The 16890-nt window shown below is 38.6% G+C and overlaps 1 protein-coding gene across 1 annotated transcript; it reads right to left on the bottom strand.

The window, feature by feature from the left end:
* Positions 1–326: 326 nt before the first annotated feature.
* Positions 327–15111, bottom strand: LOC135078313 (vam6/Vps39-like protein). The gene is made up of 17 exons (XM_063972911.1): positions 14806–15111; positions 14405–14554; positions 11451–11578; positions 10956–11159; positions 10134–10320; positions 9810–9927; positions 9128–9254; positions 8661–8713; positions 8102–8176; positions 6173–6281; positions 5709–6089; positions 5176–5398; positions 3731–4186; positions 3292–3524; positions 2929–3093; positions 1730–1864; positions 327–776 (listed from the first exon to the last, which is right to left on the bottom strand). The coding sequence occupies exons 1-17, from the start codon at positions 14873–14875 to the stop codon at positions 606–608; spliced, it is 2985 nt and encodes a 994-aa protein (XP_063828981.1). The 5' UTR covers positions 14876–15111; the 3' UTR covers positions 327–605.
* Between the last annotated feature and the right edge of the window lie 1779 nt (positions 15112–16890).

The following is a 16890-nucleotide window of genomic DNA, read 5'->3' as shown; positions in this document are numbered from 1 at the left end:
TCTGTTTTAAATCCAGCAATCCAACTATGAACTATTTCTTTTTCGATATAAATATCCATTTACTTTGGTTTAATCAATAGCAGACTCTAGCTAGTATATAACTCTACTTATCTAATTAATGACTTTTTGTCCTTGTAAACTTTATCTGCGTGGAAAAGCACTCGCTGAATGGATAGGATAAAGTATGTCAATAAACCGTGCATAGCCAAACAAAGAATGAACTTTTTATAACTTTATAAATACGTTTTGCTGTCCATAAGAACCATGAGACTATTTTTTTTATATAAACTTTATTGCACACTATTACTTGTTATTATTATTGAGACTATTGTTTGATAATGGCTCGATACTTTACCAAATGAACGGTTGATGACCTTTCCAGCACTCTTTTTAACTATATGACTATAATTGCCATAACCTATTTCAAAAATGAATACGCCGTCATCCCCAAGCTTCGAAGTTTGCTTGTTGTAACAAAACGTTTACAAAATAGATGTTTGTCTAAGCAATTTATTTTAATAGAGATCAAAATAAATATGTCTTCTATTTTAAAATGGCGTCATCATTGAAATCTATATAGATAATATTATCTAGAAGACACAAATCTATCGCGCAGCTACAGGTTGTTTGGAGGTGCAGGAGTAGTGGACGATTTCTCCGTTGGGGTACCGCACGAAAGCGCTCTGGTTGCCGAATCGCTTCTTGCAAACTGGACACACGTCGTAGTCTGCTATCACCACGTTCTTCGACTCGTGGAAATGCTTCAGCTCTTGTACCTGGCAAAGAGAAAACCAAACTTTAGGCCCACTCGTAGTTTATAAACAAAACGGCTGAAGTGTAACATTCTGGGATGAGGAGGATCAGGGTTCAAAAATGTTCCACCCAGTTAGGGTTACCCAATGATAATTTTTCCATATTTTTTATTTCGCGTATGCCAAGGATTAGGCTCCTCTCCCACGTATTATACGCTCATTTTGGCGAGTTAATGTGCTCCACGTAGAGGGGTTTAACTTAGTACGCACAACCCGATCGAGCTAACTGCGCACTTCGCTGGAAAGCGAGTCTCCCTCTCGCACTCACCCATACATCTACCCGCATTCGCCGCGTCTGTACCAGAGCGTCAATGTGACGTCACGGCTGCCAGGTGCGCAGTTAACTCGATCGGGTTGTAAGGGTAAATTTTTTGCACATTTTATCTCCAGTCCAGGCTTCCTAGGCCCCTCCTATACAGGGTGTTAGGTAAATGGGTATATGAGCCGACACTAGCCCATGTTAATATGGTCATATAAATGATATGGTGAAGTCAGAAATTTGATATCATTTTATTTTTTTCTAATTTTCATACAAAATAAATTTTATAAAATCCGATTTGTATGAAAATTAAAATAATTAAAATAAAGATATCAATTTACTGACTTCACCATACCATTTATATGACCATGTTAACATGGGCTAGTGTCGGCTCATATACCCATTTACCTAACACCCTGTATATCATAAACAAGTGTTTGCTGTGGGCCTACCTGCATGTGCTCGGCGTAGAGGAGCCCCTTGAGCTTGCTTGAACGTGAAGTTGCCATTTAGCGCATTCTCTAAGAAGTTTTATAACTAGACGAGTTCCACCCGGTTAATAAAGGTATATTTTCCGCATTTATGCTTACGTTCAGTCCTCCTAAAACCCTCCCTAAAACGATGACGAAACGTTGATAAGTATTTGCTGCGGACCTACCTGCATGTGCTCAGCGTAGAGGAGCCCCTTAAGTATCTGCGAGCGGCGCTTGAGCGTGAGCTGGCCGTCCAGTGCACTCTCCAGGAAGTGCTTCAGGCGGCTTAACGGCACCGAGTCTGGTAGAACTGACAGCGCCTGTCAATGGTAAACATATTATTTGCTTGTATTTTCCTAGGACGTGTAGGATTACTGAAACAGGATTTCTTTTCCATGCAATTCGGGACTTTATTGTTGTACAGTGGACAGCACTTAAGCCTGCGTTTTTGTTACAGTGTAGCGCCTATTTGTTTACTTTGATGTGGAGTCGTCTGTTCTTTCACTGGCTCATAAAAACTACTGTGTCATACTGTCATAGTAATTTGTATAGTAGGAGAATGTGATGCAGTATTTATCCAAACTAAATCAGAAATTGAGTTACAGAAATAGGAAAAAGTCCCATTGTCAATGTCAGCCAGTCGTATCTGGGGAAACGAAAGTGCCCCCGCACAGTCAAGCAAAAATTACGACCGTATCGCTTTCTTTCTTTCTTTTTACATCATCCAAGTATTCCAAGTAATCGTTTCTCAAGTAGGTGCTCTGTTATCGAAATCTTATTGAATATACAAATAGAATTAAACAACATTTTAACTAGGTAATTCTATATCCATAAAACTACCTTCGGAAGACGTAGCGTGGGCAGGCCTCCCACTAGGTGGACCGACGATCTGGTGAAAGTCGCGGGAGGTGCCTGGATGCGAGCGGCGCAGAACCGGTCTTTGTGGAAATCCTTGGGGGATGCCTTTGTCCAGCAGTGGACGTCTTTCGGCTGAAACGAACGATCGAATGAAAACTACCTTCAAGGGCGAGATCTTGTCCGCGTGTTTCTCCAGTATCGCCAGGGCCGTCTCGAGGTCGGGCGCGGCGGTGGCGGGGTGGCGCGCCACGTCGGCCAGGGGCCCACTCAGGGCCGCACTCTTGTCCGGGTGCATGAGGATCCGCATGAGGGTCACGTACACGTCCTGACTCTATAACACTACCTTCAAGGGCGAGATCTTGTCCGCATGCTTCTCCAGTATCGCCAGGGCCGTCTCGAGGTCGGGCGCGGCGGTGGCGGGGTGGCGCGCCACGTCGGCCAGGGGCCCACTCAGGGCCGCACTCTTGTCCGGGTGCATGAGGATCCGCCTGAGGGTCACGTACACGTCCTAACTCTATACCACTACCTTCAAGGGCGAGATCTTGTCCGCGTGCTTCTCCAGTATCGCCAGGGCCGTCTCGAGGTCGGGCGCGGCGGTGGCGGGGTGGCGCGCCACGTCGGCCAGGGGCCCACTCAGGGCCGCACTCTTGTCCGGGTGCATGAGGATCCGCATGAGGGTCACGTACACGTCCTGACTCTATAACACTACCTTCAAGGGCGAGATCTTGTCCGCATGCTTCTCCAGTATCGCCAGGGCCGTCTCGAGGTCGGGCGCGGCGGTGGCGGGGTGGCGCGCCACGTCGGCCAGGGGCCCACTCAGGGCCGCACTCTTGTCCGGGTGCATGAGGATCCGCATGAGGGTCACGTACACGTCCTGACTCTATAACACTACCTTCAAGGGCGAGATCTTGTCCGCATGCTTCTCCAGTATCGCCAGGGCCGTCTCCAGGTCGGGCGCGGCGGTGGCGGGGTGGCGCGCCACGTCGGCCAGGGGCCCACTCAGGGCCGCACTCTTGTCCGGGTGCATGAGGATCCGCATCAAGATCACGTACACGTCCTGATTCTTGTCCTTGATTGTGTCGCACACGTTCTCGCAGTAACGGATCGCTCTGTCTACGTCACCTGAAATTAAATTTAAAAAAAAAACATTATTTTTGAACTGAGAAAGGCTGGATGGATTGATGTTTGTTACTGTTTCAGGTATAGAGATAGTTTGAGAGCCAGGAAAAAACATAGGATAGCGTTTAGCCCGGTTATTGAAGGGGGAATCGCACGCAGCATAAATGCAAGTGAATGTAAATCACATTGTTCGTTTTATTGCAACTCACCCAAAATCTGTACATATATCGCCAGGGCTTGCTCATGTCGACCGAGTTTGCCCAAAATAACAGCCCGCTCTTCAAAAAGGCTATCCGCGGGAAAATGTAGTATTACCCTCTCTGGTGTATAATGAGGAGACTTTTCTAAGAACGCCACCAACTTCGCTTTCGTATGCTGATACTCTTCCTCGGTTATATCGCCTTTTTTAGTGGTCACTTTGTCCCTGTACATACTGATCAAGGCATCGTGGAACAAAGGATTGTTGTCGTTCCACGTGTGTATCAAATGTTCTAAATATGGTATCACTAGGTTCTCGTGTTCTCTCAATAAGAAGTCAAGTATTTTGGGGCGAGGGAGGTTCTCCACTTCCACTTTGTCTTCTGTGAATATCTTCAGTCCTTCTTCCGGGTGTTCTTTCAAGATCCAATCGGAAAACTTGAATATTAGATTTATATGTTCCGCACCTGCAAAGGGAAATATGTTTGCTGTGACAAATGTTGAAATAAATAATAGGGAGTAGGTAATTAAAATAATGTGTGTCATGGAAATATGTAATTAATGTTGGAAAGTTGGGAATGATAAGCTGATAATATTTTAACAAGTAGTGAGGCGTGTTTTTCCCGTTATGTTATGTTATACCTAGCATAACATAGATTTCCATAAAATTATCACATTGGGAGCGTTTGGCCGAAAATAGCATAATAGGAAAAATGGCGTGCTTTTAGCGGTAAGTGCTATGACCACAGAATAATAATAAGTACTACATACAGAAGTTTTACTTCGCGAAGGTATTTAAAAAAATGTATGCTCAATGTCATTAACAATATGGTGTAATTATTATTTAACTTCTCTCAAGAGTCAAGCACCATTTTGTTGACAAACGTCGGTGATCGGTACTGCGCCGAAGCTATAGGGCTGACTTCGGTAAAATGATGTGACGTGAGGTGCCAAACTGCAGAAAATGGCGGAGGAAATACATGATTTAGCATGAATAATCATGAATAATATTAACTACTTATTTACCTCTCAGTGTCTTCAGGCAACTTAAAAAAGTACATTCCGTGTTTTTATTATTATTTAGGCAGTTAAATACTGCACAGTATTTAGTACACCATTTTCTTTATTTTTTTCCATCATACACAAGAATACGCGTGCGTGAGTCAATGTTCGCTCGTATGTGAGGCCTTGTCGAATAGTAATCCTGTAGGGGGCCATCGTGCGTGTTTTGTTTTTGATGTAAACTCGCGGAGATTAACAGGCCTGCTATGACTGCTAAAAAATTTATGGGAAAACGTCACTTTTGAAGTTAGCAAACGTGTCCTCGCCGAAAACATTGTAAAGTTTTCGGCGGTTGCCATGTTGCTAACGATTTCTAAAAAATACTATTTTCGGCCAAACGCCCCTATTAATGGCATATCGACGTTTATAGTGTTATTTGGTCTGTAGTACATACCAAGGTTCTGCAAATAATTCTTAGTTCTTGTGTACCCTTTGAGACTCGAGTCGGGTTGCTTCGCCTGTTCCCTGAGCAGCTGTAAAGCTTTGGTGTGTTGCCCCTTAGTTTGGTACAAGATGATGAGCTCGCTATGTTTGCCATGTTTGAGCAGCGTCCTTTCGGTTTCTTCCAGCTGACAATTGTTGAGACGAAGTAGGGGCGCGATGAGCGCGTCATTCGTCTGAAAAAACGATTTTCGCCGTAACATTTCTGTAGATTTAAGACGTGATGACGTAAACTAAGAAATCTTCATATCTATATTGAGAGGGACATGCGTATTCAAATAGGTTTAATCTATCTTGTCTTATGGCGACATCATAAAGGTAGCAGTAAGGCTCTGGATGCATGGCGCCACCAACCGACCATTATGGAAATCATTGGAGGAGAGTTATGTTCAGTGGACGTCCTATGGCTGAAATGATGATGATGACGACAACCTATGATCATCATAGGTTGTCGTTGTTTCACAAAAAAGAAATAAAAAACAATACCTGCAAGTAGCACTTCAACAAAGTGGTATCAATCAGCTCCAGCTGCTGAGTGACATTCCTTCGGCTGGCTTGCTCCTGGCTAGGCCCAGCCTCCGACTTATTCTGCCCGATGGCCGATCGCACGTCCACTAAATACTCTATCAACGCATATAAAGCATTTTCTAGATCCTTCCCTTTCAGTTTCTTGTTCTTTGAGCACTCACTCTCCTTGCCATCGAGTTCTGGGAACAGGTGAATGACCTCTGCAGGATCAGTTTGCAACTTGATGAACTCCTTCATGGACTGCGAGTATAAACAATTGTCGAACAAGTCGTATGCGTACAACCGTTGGATAGACTGTATCGATTTCTTCTTCTCTTCCTCGGAACATTCGGATAATTTCTGTAAAGAAACAATAATTTTCAAATGCTTTTCTTCTATTGATTCAGCGCTGAATGATCGTTATATTAAAAATCATTAATTACCTGAAGTAACAGAGCCATAGTGCCCTTAACGTTTTTAACAAAAAGAGGCATTTTGGAAGCTTGTCTGTTCAAACGCAAATACTGTTTTATAATAAAAGTAAAATAGGTACTAATATGCATATGATACGTGATATATGGCAGATGTTTGGTAATTATTAATTATTGCCGTTGCCAATTTACGGATTAGTCAGTAGGGTTTTGACAGTATAGCATAAATAAATTATTGCGTAAGTGTTGCGGTAGGAGTACGAGTATACTTAGGTATTGCTATAATTTGATACAGATTCCAATCTACATAATATATTGGACATTATAATTGCACTAAGCCCATAATACTTATTCTAACTTACGTTTAGTAGCACAATCATCTTAGCTTGCCTTCCTTTAACCCGCCCCTGGTACATTTTAAATCGAGGGGAAAGATTGTCTATTTTTCACTAACACTGACACAACTAACAAAAAATAATAAACACGCGAACTAACCACTGGCACACTGGCGATAATAAATAAGTACCAAACATACTGTGCCATATACAGTGTGAGTCTTGGTAAAGTGTACATATCAAAATAGGTGAAACTAGACCTATTTTTATCGAAGGAAAACATGTCAAAAAAATATCTGAGATATTATTTTTTTATAGATTTTTTTTTCTTTCAATTACTTATTGTATTGTAAAGAAAACGTCATTACTTTTGATCTAAGAATTATAAATTTTTGTTCTTAGCAAGGTAATACAATGATGATTAACACAAAGAAATAAAAACACCTGTAATATGGAAATTTATCAAATCACCAAAAAATACGAATTAAAATACAGATTTTACTCAAAAAGTATTTTTTTTAATTATTTGTTGCCATTTTTTGGGTATTTTATGTATTTTAGTAAGTAAGTAAGTAAGTAAGCATTTATTTGCTGCACACAAAGTCACATACATAGTTCGACAAAATTTTTTGTCGAACAGTTTTTTGAATGTGCATGTTAAACATAATACAATATTTAACATGCACATTCAAAATAGAAAAAAATTAATAAAATAAATAACAATGAGAAATGAAATAATGTGAGCAGAGTTGCGGCAGCAAAAGGTCTCCGTCTCAGCATGTGTCACAAGCTAATGCCTGGACGCTGATTTTCAGACGGCGATTTTTATTAGTATTGCCTGTTGTTTAGCATACTGTTTTTATTTTATGAGGATATACTTTTTAGTTTAAAAGTTATGACGTTTTCTTTACAATAAGTAACTGAAAGAAAAAAATTCTATAAAGTTTTAAAAAAATCTCAGATAATTTTTGACATGTTTTCCTTTGATAAAAATAGGTCTAGTTTCACCTATTTTCATATGTGCACTTTATCAAGTCTCACACTGTATAATGCGATTATTTCAAATCAACGCAATAAAAACACATTTTATTTGCTAATCAAACGCTGTAACAGAATAACAAAATGAACGCTGCAGGATAACTATGCAAAAAATAAGTTCTTAGCTTAGATTTGGATTTAAAAACTCTTCTCTTGAATTTTAACTAAGATCGATAATTAGTAGGAAAACTTCTAAAATTGTTTAAATTAAAATGTAGGACATCCTGTACAAACACCTTATCCTTTAAATGACCAATTTAGACAAATATATATTTGAAACTACACAGGAATACATTGGCAAATGTGGAAACGCATACGGGATATAATTAAAAAGTTTAAAAAGGCTTTTTTAAAGATTTTTTTTCTTGTATTCAGTTTAATAGCATGAGGAAAAGAAATGGCAAAAAGAAATAGCACTTGATATTAAGTTTAAATATAAAAGGACGCACGCAGGGTTTATATCTTTTAGAACCACAACACTGACTCTACTCATTTACTCTCTTAACTTTTATACACAAATAAGTTTTACTTGAATTGTTGAAATTACAACAACTATTTATACCACAACCTTGTGTACTTAGTTGTTGACTTTACAATATTAAATGGTCTATTGAGGAAAATTATATAACTTGTGTCTATATATCTATGTCGCAGTTTCCATATTAATTGGTTATACCTTTCCGCATTCAATTACCTACTATTAAGTGTTATCATTGTATATGTTACAGTCAAAACTCATAATCGGTCAAAACCACTTTTGACTGCAAAAAATATGTCAAAAGTGGTTTCGCCTGATTTAAAATTTTACTCATCAGTCCAAATTCATTAAAAGTGTTATGATTAGTGAAAATTACAAAATCATCATAAATGTGTTAAAAACCTTTTTAAAGTACACTCCAAAGTGATTTTGACTAACGCTCTTGGTCAAAACCACTTTTGACCAGTCAAAAGTGGTTTTGAATAATAATCAGGTTTCCAGAATAATCAGGTTTTGACCGATTATGAGTTTTGACTGTAACATAATTAATAATGTGTCAGACAACACACCAAATCATATACGTTTTTAAAGTTAAAAACTACATGCTGGTGGATAGGGTTTTTGGTTGTCTCACACAAAACACACACACATCACAGCAAATTTAAGAAACAGAAATACCAGTAAGACCATCGAAGCTGGAACCTGGGTTATAATGGGCCTAAAGCGCCTACATTATGGTTTACCTACATCCTACAATTCATGGGGCGGGTCAATAGGGATAAGTGGAATTATTTTCCTACCGTCATAACATATTGATTCACGTTACAAAAATGTAACTCTAAATCGTGGCTACACATAGGCGTTATTTCAATTATGGCCGTATGAGGGCTATGGTTTTTATACTTAACAGTTGACACCACTGTCAAGTAACAGGACCTTACTCGGTGGCGCCATCCAGGTGAGTGCAAATACGATAGTACCCTTACTAATTGTCATTTTATCATAGCCACAGCGCTCACCAGTTGGCTCAGCAATTGCTGAGCGCTAAAACGATAGCCTTCATTGCCTTACTCCGGTACTGTGGTCTCAAAATAAAATTTAATGTGTTATTCTTACCGTCAAGTCGATTGCTATCTGAAACTGCTTGTCTTTCAGTAGCTGCTCGCGCTGTTTGTTCACATCCACGGCGCTGAGGCACCACACCTGCCCCACAGACGACACGAATATCAAGCCGCGCTTACATCTGCAATAAATAGTCATCATCATCATCATCTGAAACACAAATATACCAAAGGCAAGTGAAAGATTCGGCTTACAATCCCCATGCTTTCCAGATTAATTGGAGAGGCCTATCCTACTAATCTATACTAACATTATAAATGCGAAAGTAACTCTGTCTGTCTGTCCTGCTTTCACGCCTAAACCACTGAACCAATTTTGATGAAATTTGGCATAGAGATAGTTTGAGTTCCGGGAAAGGATAGTTTTATACCAGTTTTTGAAACAGGGACGCGCGCGATAGTTTTTCTGTGACAGACAAAATTTCACGCGGGCGGAAAGCTAGTACTATTATAAATGCGAAAGTATGGATGTTTGTTGAAACTTTACAGTATTATTATTTGTAACCCAGATTACCATATTGGCCATAATTTATGCCGATCTGTGACACTAAATTTCACGCGGGTGAAGCCGCGGGCAAAAGCTAGTGTTTGCATACTTGTCCCTTAATAATTAGTCTATAAACTAACCAGTGTTTTAGACACAAACATAACTTTCAGCATATTAATATGACACATACCTGTACATCAGTCTTGCTTTCTTGAGTTCAGGTAAGGTTTGTATAAATAGTGGTGGTTCAACAGTTTGCACCTTGATTTCATCTTGCACTAATCCTAAAATGAATGGCTCATCCCAAACTGAAATGTGAATAAAATGTTATTTATTAGCTTCTTTAGCCTCAGAATTTAATATTTTCAAGATCTCGAAAAAATAACATAAAAGAAAATCATGCATGGATTTCTAGTTTCACATCTTTTGTTTTGATCTTGCAAGACAGGAGGAAAAAAAACTATTTTACGACTGACAGTGATTTCACTGGTTTAATAAAAGATAAAAATCTTACCAACAGCAATAGGTGCCTCAGGCCACTTAATGGTTTTCTTAATTTCTATCTCCTCAGCTTCCTCAACCAGAACAGATGCCTGATCTCGGCCCAGGAGGAATGAGGTATCAGAATATTTGGCTATTGTGGGCTCCAGAGATCTGGAACTGCTTGTTGGGAATAACTCTTTGGGTTTTCCTGATGAGAGCTGTAAAATTAAAAAGGTAAGTTAGTTTTCATTTATAATATTTTCATTTATTTGCAATGAAATGAATAAAACATCATAAAAATAGGTTTGTAGACACTATCAAAATCTTGAATAGTTAAAACAGATAAAATAGTGTTTTATAATTGCAAATTAACATGTAGTCATTATTGAAGATTTTTGTTTGACTTAAGGCTAATTTATGCTGTAAATATCAATTTGAGCATAGTTATGATTTGTAAATCCTACTAATATTATAAATGCGAAAGTTTGTGTGGATGTCTTGATGTTTGTTACTCTTTCACACAAAAGCTACTGAACGGATTTTGTTGAAACTTTACAGTATTATTGTTTATAACCCAGATTTACATATGTATAGGGTATAATTTATGACGATATGTTACAAACTAAATTTCAATAAATAAATAAGATGGGTAAAAAGCGCCATCTATCGTCATTAGTTAAAATCTACAGCCAAAAAATTTTTACGTTCGTAGGTAAATATTCATGCGGGGGAAGCTGTTATACGCCATCTATCAACATCATTAGTAATTAAACGAGGTACACGCGTACGAAATCGCGGGCGGCCGCTAGTAGTAAATAAACAATTTGTTTTGGTCAGATGATAATTTACTTACATCGTACAAAGTATATTCAGCTTTGAACCCCACACACAAATACTGCTGACCCCATGCCATGACTTTAGGAACATCAGGTATTGTGAACTCAAACAAATGTTGTTTGAATTCACCGTTTTTACCATAATACAACTGAAGCTTTCTTCTCACTGCCACACAAAGATGTACTATGGAATTGGACTCCCCAGTCATCGATATTGTGGACTGAAAATAAACATAAAAATTTTATTAATCCAACCAGTTTTTATCATTAGTAATTTTTAAATTTTAGTTTTTAAGTCATTTTAAGTTAATGTACCTATTATTATAAAATTTATTCTCTAATAAACCCAGACAAATCCAACCAGTGAATGAAAACAATCTAAGCCATCTTATTGAACTATACAAAAGACAAAACTGGGCATAGGTATCAATGGGCTAAGTGAAAATTTATGTTTGATAACAACACTCATTAAACATGGACTAGATAGAATAAATTTATAGTTTTTTACATACCTTATTATCTAAAGCAAACAATGAAGCACCTTTGGTTTGTGGAAAAGTTTTAACCAGTGGAAAATTAACACCATTAATGTCATATGTTGCCAGAATGTTGTCTGTTAAACACAAGAGTAGATTGTCCTCTGCAAATTAAAACAATTACACAGCTTTATTACTAGACAATAGTTCAAAAGTGGCATATACAGGGTGTAAAAAAACCTATCACGAAGACTGAAACTACGCCTTCTGTACACCCAACCAAGTAATATTACAAAATATTATTGGTGGGAAATATTTTTTATTTTTATGATTAAAAAAAATACAATATTCCGCAGCCCGCAATGTACAGCGCGCCACGCAACGCAATGACCGTGCCTATGTGTGTGTGAGTGTATTGGAGCGTACGCGCTTTCCCGCCACTACCTACCGCGACCGCAGAAGTATTTTGTACACAAAATTACCAGATTATTCACTTCCTACATTTAAAAAACACATTCCTTTAGCATTTGTTTAGGTTTAGAACTAAGTACTTACCGACTAATCCCCTTCGACGTCGTCTGGAATCGGCCGCTCCAACCGGACAAGTTGTGGCTCGAACTGACGGCCTTCCACGTGCAAGCAAACGCGTGCCAGGTAAATCGTGTTTTGATGCGCGCTCCAGTATTCCTTCACGTACAGACCGGTATTTAAGTTCCTCAAATCCGACACAATACACGCCTAGACGAGGCCACAACGAGGCGGACGGAGGCACAATCGGCTGATTGTCCAACAGACGTTGTACAGCCAGAACAATAATAAGTACGTGCATCAGTACGGTGGTGCGCTGTAGGATGTTCAGCCCGATACCTACAGCCTGCAGGGCTTCAGATGCGTTTCCACGTGCCCTCCCATAACAGTAAACCATGTTTACGTACTCACGAGCACTGTACGTATGGTTAGGCATCTTTCTAACACACATTCACTATTACCACACTCACTATCACACGTTCACACACTAACTATCCGCACGAGAAAACAATCAAAAGTCGCAAGCGCATTCGACGGCCGAAGAAACCGAACTGGCCGTGCGTGCGAGCAACGCGTGGCGCGAGCGGCCCCTCGCAACAAAGGTACTGCCCCGCGCGGCGAGACTGACTGACCAATAACAGTCAAGCAACACGTCTATCGAATGTGTCGTCGTGAATCGGTAGCGCTTTGTTGTTACTCTTCATTTTCAACTACAAATTTACGTAATTTTTAACTTAACAAAAATGTAATTTCATCACTTTAGTACAGGCAAGTCTATCAACGAATGAGATTGTAAAAGCGGCGGCAAAAATACTTTGATTTATCTTTGTTAACTAAAGATCCGTCCTAGCATACTTAATAATAATTAATGCTTTAAGCAAGCTTCCAAAATACTCAAATTTGAATGAATTGTAGATGCGCAATCGTTATTAATAAAACAATAAGAATATCAATACATTTTGATAGTTATTCCGTGTAATAAAGTTACGTTCATTTAAAATAATCACGAACAAGACGATGAATCTTTTTATGTTGAAGAATGGAAGTAATTGGTATGAAAGAAGTGCTAAAAGATATGAAATTTTGTTTAGTTTCTAAAATCAATCGAGTTTAAAAATAAAATCTTATCTTTTAATCTCCCATCGAAAGTGAAGGAGCAAGAGTTTGCCAGTGTGTTATTTCTAGGCGTTCAGATTGCAGTAATAAGTAAGTTAAGTTTTATTTTATTAATTACTATCGTAAAGACGTAAAATTTATTAAGTTAGAGAGCTAGAAATAATGAACCTGTGTGTAAGAGCATTTGTCATTTGTTTACAGTACTTTTTAATGATACAAGTTTATCACATCTGCTTACTGCCTGTGATTAACGATTAAAATTACGTTTATTTAGAATCACGTGCATAACCATTATTTATTTCAAGTAAATTATGAAGAAAGGAAGTAATGAGTATGGAAGGAAGACTGAAAAAAGAGACCTTTTTATTTAGTTGCTGAAATCAATTAAGTTTAAAGAACACACAATCATCACTCCTATCGAAAGTGAATGCCTTAATCAACGATAGGAGTAACATTGCCAGGTGTTTACTCTAGGCGTTTAGAGCGGTGTGGTGTAAGCAATAATTTGAGTTTTACTTTATGAATTTTATTACTATCGTAAAGACTTAAGTTATTGAAGTAGAGAGTTATTAATGTAAAGAATGACAGGCCTCATTCAAAAGATCATTATTCATCTGTTTACGGTACTTTTTAATGATACCTACTTACGCTTATCACACTTGCGTAGCTAATAAGACCTGTGATACTACATTGTGATAGAATAACGGTTATGCGTAAAAGCACGGTTTAGTTAACAACCTAGGTTCTGTAAGATTATTTAATTTGCGGAAAGAAACAAATTCGTGTAAAGGGTTTTTATTAATTAAAATGTAATTTATTATTTTTTAGAATAAAAACTAAACTGGTAAGTTGATATTAAGGTGTAAGTAACTAATTTAGGTACTCATTTAATTTTTACAAACTAGGTAGATTTGGATTAAGCTCAGTTCAGTTGGTCCAGTCGTAGTCGTTGAACTCACAGTAGAGTTGAATGACTCATGGGCGAGCGCGGGTTGCGGTTCGGGGCGTGGGGGCAGCGCTTGAGCGTGTGTGCGCGCGCTGCTGTCCATTTCTTATTGTAAAGACAAAAGCCTTATTGTGACGAAAATACTCAAAATTTTAATAAGGTTTCTTAGAAAAAAAAATTTAAAACAACGAATTGAAATTGATAATGTAAAAATCTTGAAAAAAATATTCTGACTTTGACCTTCAATATCTCCTAAACCACAAGTTTCCCAGGTATGGTCCCAAAGAAAAAAATGATCCCCATGATGTGGAGAATAAGTAGTCTTCGGCTTCGGGATAGGTTTTTTTACACCCGTTATTAAAAAGTAACTTCAAAATTAATTTATATTTTCAGTACCTACCTGGTATCACATCTATTTGCTGTATAGGTTTCTTGCTAAAATTCTTGCAGTATCTAAGCAATTGTATGTCATACTTTTGATTGCCATTGTTCGAAGACAATGAGTACATCAATAAATGACCTTGCCGGGTACCCAACAACAAATTTCCATCTGTAAAATAATTGAAGGAATATAATTAAATAAATCGTACATGAAACATAAAGTTCTACCAATTCAGTAAAATTACATCTTATATTAGCATAATTCAATACAAACAAAATTTTGTATCTTATTTTAAAAATAAACACATGGGGTAGGGTGTGGGTGTTATCTACAGGCTAGATATAGAACTTATTAAGAGATATCATAATAATGAACCTAAGATTCATAGGGACACCCACTATCCACCAAAGTAGACTTACCGTAAGCAGCAATTGCTTCGATTTGTACGGTCACATTCAGTATATGAGAGGCTTCGTATGCTTCGTGCATGATTGCAGTTTATAAAATTCGAAGCAATCGTGCGTAATTATAAGAAAATACCAATAAATGTTTACATTACACAGTAGTAGTAATAACTTTACTACTTATTTCACAGAAGTATAAAGTTGGAATTATTACGCCTTCTACTAGACAGTGATAAACGCAACTTCACAAATATCATTCTTTGAGAATTTTTATTTGTATTTATTTATTTGCTTGAATGAAAGATAAAATTCTATTTGGGTTGCGTGCTTTAGACATACTCTAATCTGTGGTTGCGTGACAAATCGATGTATTTTGACACATACTCTGTAATCTGTGATTTTGACACTTGACATTACATACCGGATGTCAGCTGATGTAAAGCTTAATTCTTACTATGTTGTGTCGTGTCATGTCTACGGAAAGTTTTGTGCGGTAAGTGAAATAACGTTTATCTTGAGCGTGCTACATCAATCTTGCGCGCGGTTTCTGAATTGAGATTTTTAGCTTTTCAAGCTTATTGAAAATTGATAGAATAAAAGAAAAATAATTTATTTAAGAAATTGGCAGAACGGGTGTGAGCAATTCCGTAATAAAAAAAAAATACCTTTGACAGATGACGTCATTTTGACAGCAAAACCATAGACCTTAATTTTGTTTTTTAAAGGCAGACATATTATTCCATACAGCCAAATTACAAGCCAAGCCAAAATTGAGAAACTGGTTGCATGGAGGGGCAACAGTGGGTCTAGACAAAGTGCACTTTGTGATCGAATCGAAAATCGAATCCGTCAAAACTCCATACAAAAAAAAGGCTATTCGACTGGTTTGCGATTAAAATGTGCACTTTGTCTAGACCCACTGGAATACCAAGTCTTCAGTGAACACAAAATAGAGAGAATTTTTGGTAGACAGACAAGAAATTAAAATGCTATCATGATAAAGGTACTATAGTACATTATTATTCTGTGGTACCTACTATCGGCAACAGTGTTATAGTTCCAAAATAGTGAACTGTCCTATCGATGACATTGACAGTGGGGCGCCACCGTCAATACCGGATCACTGGTTCCGATTTTTGCCATGTTGGAAACCATATAGTTGAACGATGGTAGCGCCCCCCTGTCATTGAGTTTGGTGGGACAGTTCAGCGTGGGTCATCTATAATGTGGTGTTAACTGTCCATTGCCGGTCATGTCGTCTCGTTCTACCGCAAAGAATCACCATTGAGAACAAGAGCAAAAACTGAAATGTACCTACATGTGTACATACTTAATACAAATCATTTCAGCCACACCACAGGACGTCCAGCGCCTTCCTGTCCTTTTGTTTATGTAGGTACTTGGGATTTTTTTTGTATTTGTACAGGAACATTTATTGCAGAACTGCATCCAGATCCAGAACCTCGAAGATATTTCCTTAACATAGAGGGTGTAGGAAAGGATTTTCGATCACTAGACCAAATAGCTGCGAGCGTCAAGACAAATGGGTCGAGAAAAAAGCAGGGTACTCATTTAGCCGTGTAGCATGTAATGTATCAGATACTGTATCAAGTGAGCACAAAGGCGGCTCGCAGTCGGATTCAGCTCTTACGCGCCCGCAGCCAGATACGCGATGACCGTGGACGCAGTGGCGGCGTAGCATGGGTTGGCGCCCGGGGAGATCACCCCCCCCCCCCCCCCGTCATAAGTCCTAAGGCACCCCCTGGTATACCGATTCGAAGATTGAGAGACAATCACACCCCCGTGCGCCCCATGTGCGCCAGTGAGTACTAATCTGCGCGTGTGTCACCCCCTGATGCTTGGCACCCGGGGCGGACCGCCCCCACCGCCCCCCCTTACGCCGCTACTGCGTGGACGAGCCCGTGTTACTACCAGTAATAATACCAATAAAGTGTTTACCAGTCTTACTACTGTAGTTGAAACTTATTCATTCGTACTCACTTGAAGGTTGGTTACGTTACATGCTACGTTAACTTGCTACATGGCAGATGAGTACCCAGCCTAAGTGAATATAAAAATTTATCGTCATTTGTCTACTTT

This window comes from Ostrinia nubilalis, chromosome 14 (assembly GCF_963855985.1).
Source record: "Ostrinia nubilalis chromosome 14, ilOstNubi1.1, whole genome shotgun sequence".
NCBI classification, from domain to species: Eukaryota; Metazoa; Arthropoda; class Insecta; order Lepidoptera; family Crambidae; genus Ostrinia; species Ostrinia nubilalis.
This window is presented reverse-complemented; position numbering and strand designations above follow the sequence as displayed.

Coding starts and splice junctions, on each gene's coding strand:
- LOC135078313 (XM_063972911.1), bottom strand. CDS start 14,875: ATGCACGAAGCATACGAAGCCTCTCATATACTGAATGTGACCGTACAA. Junction 8,714..9,127: donor AGATAGCAATCGACTTGACG/GTAAGAATAACA, acceptor ATTATAACCCAG/GTTCCAGCTTCGATGGTCTT. Junction 8,177..8,660: donor TTTCTTAAATTTGCTGTGAT/GTGTGTGTGTTT, acceptor ACTGCGACATAG/ATATATAGACACAAGTTATA.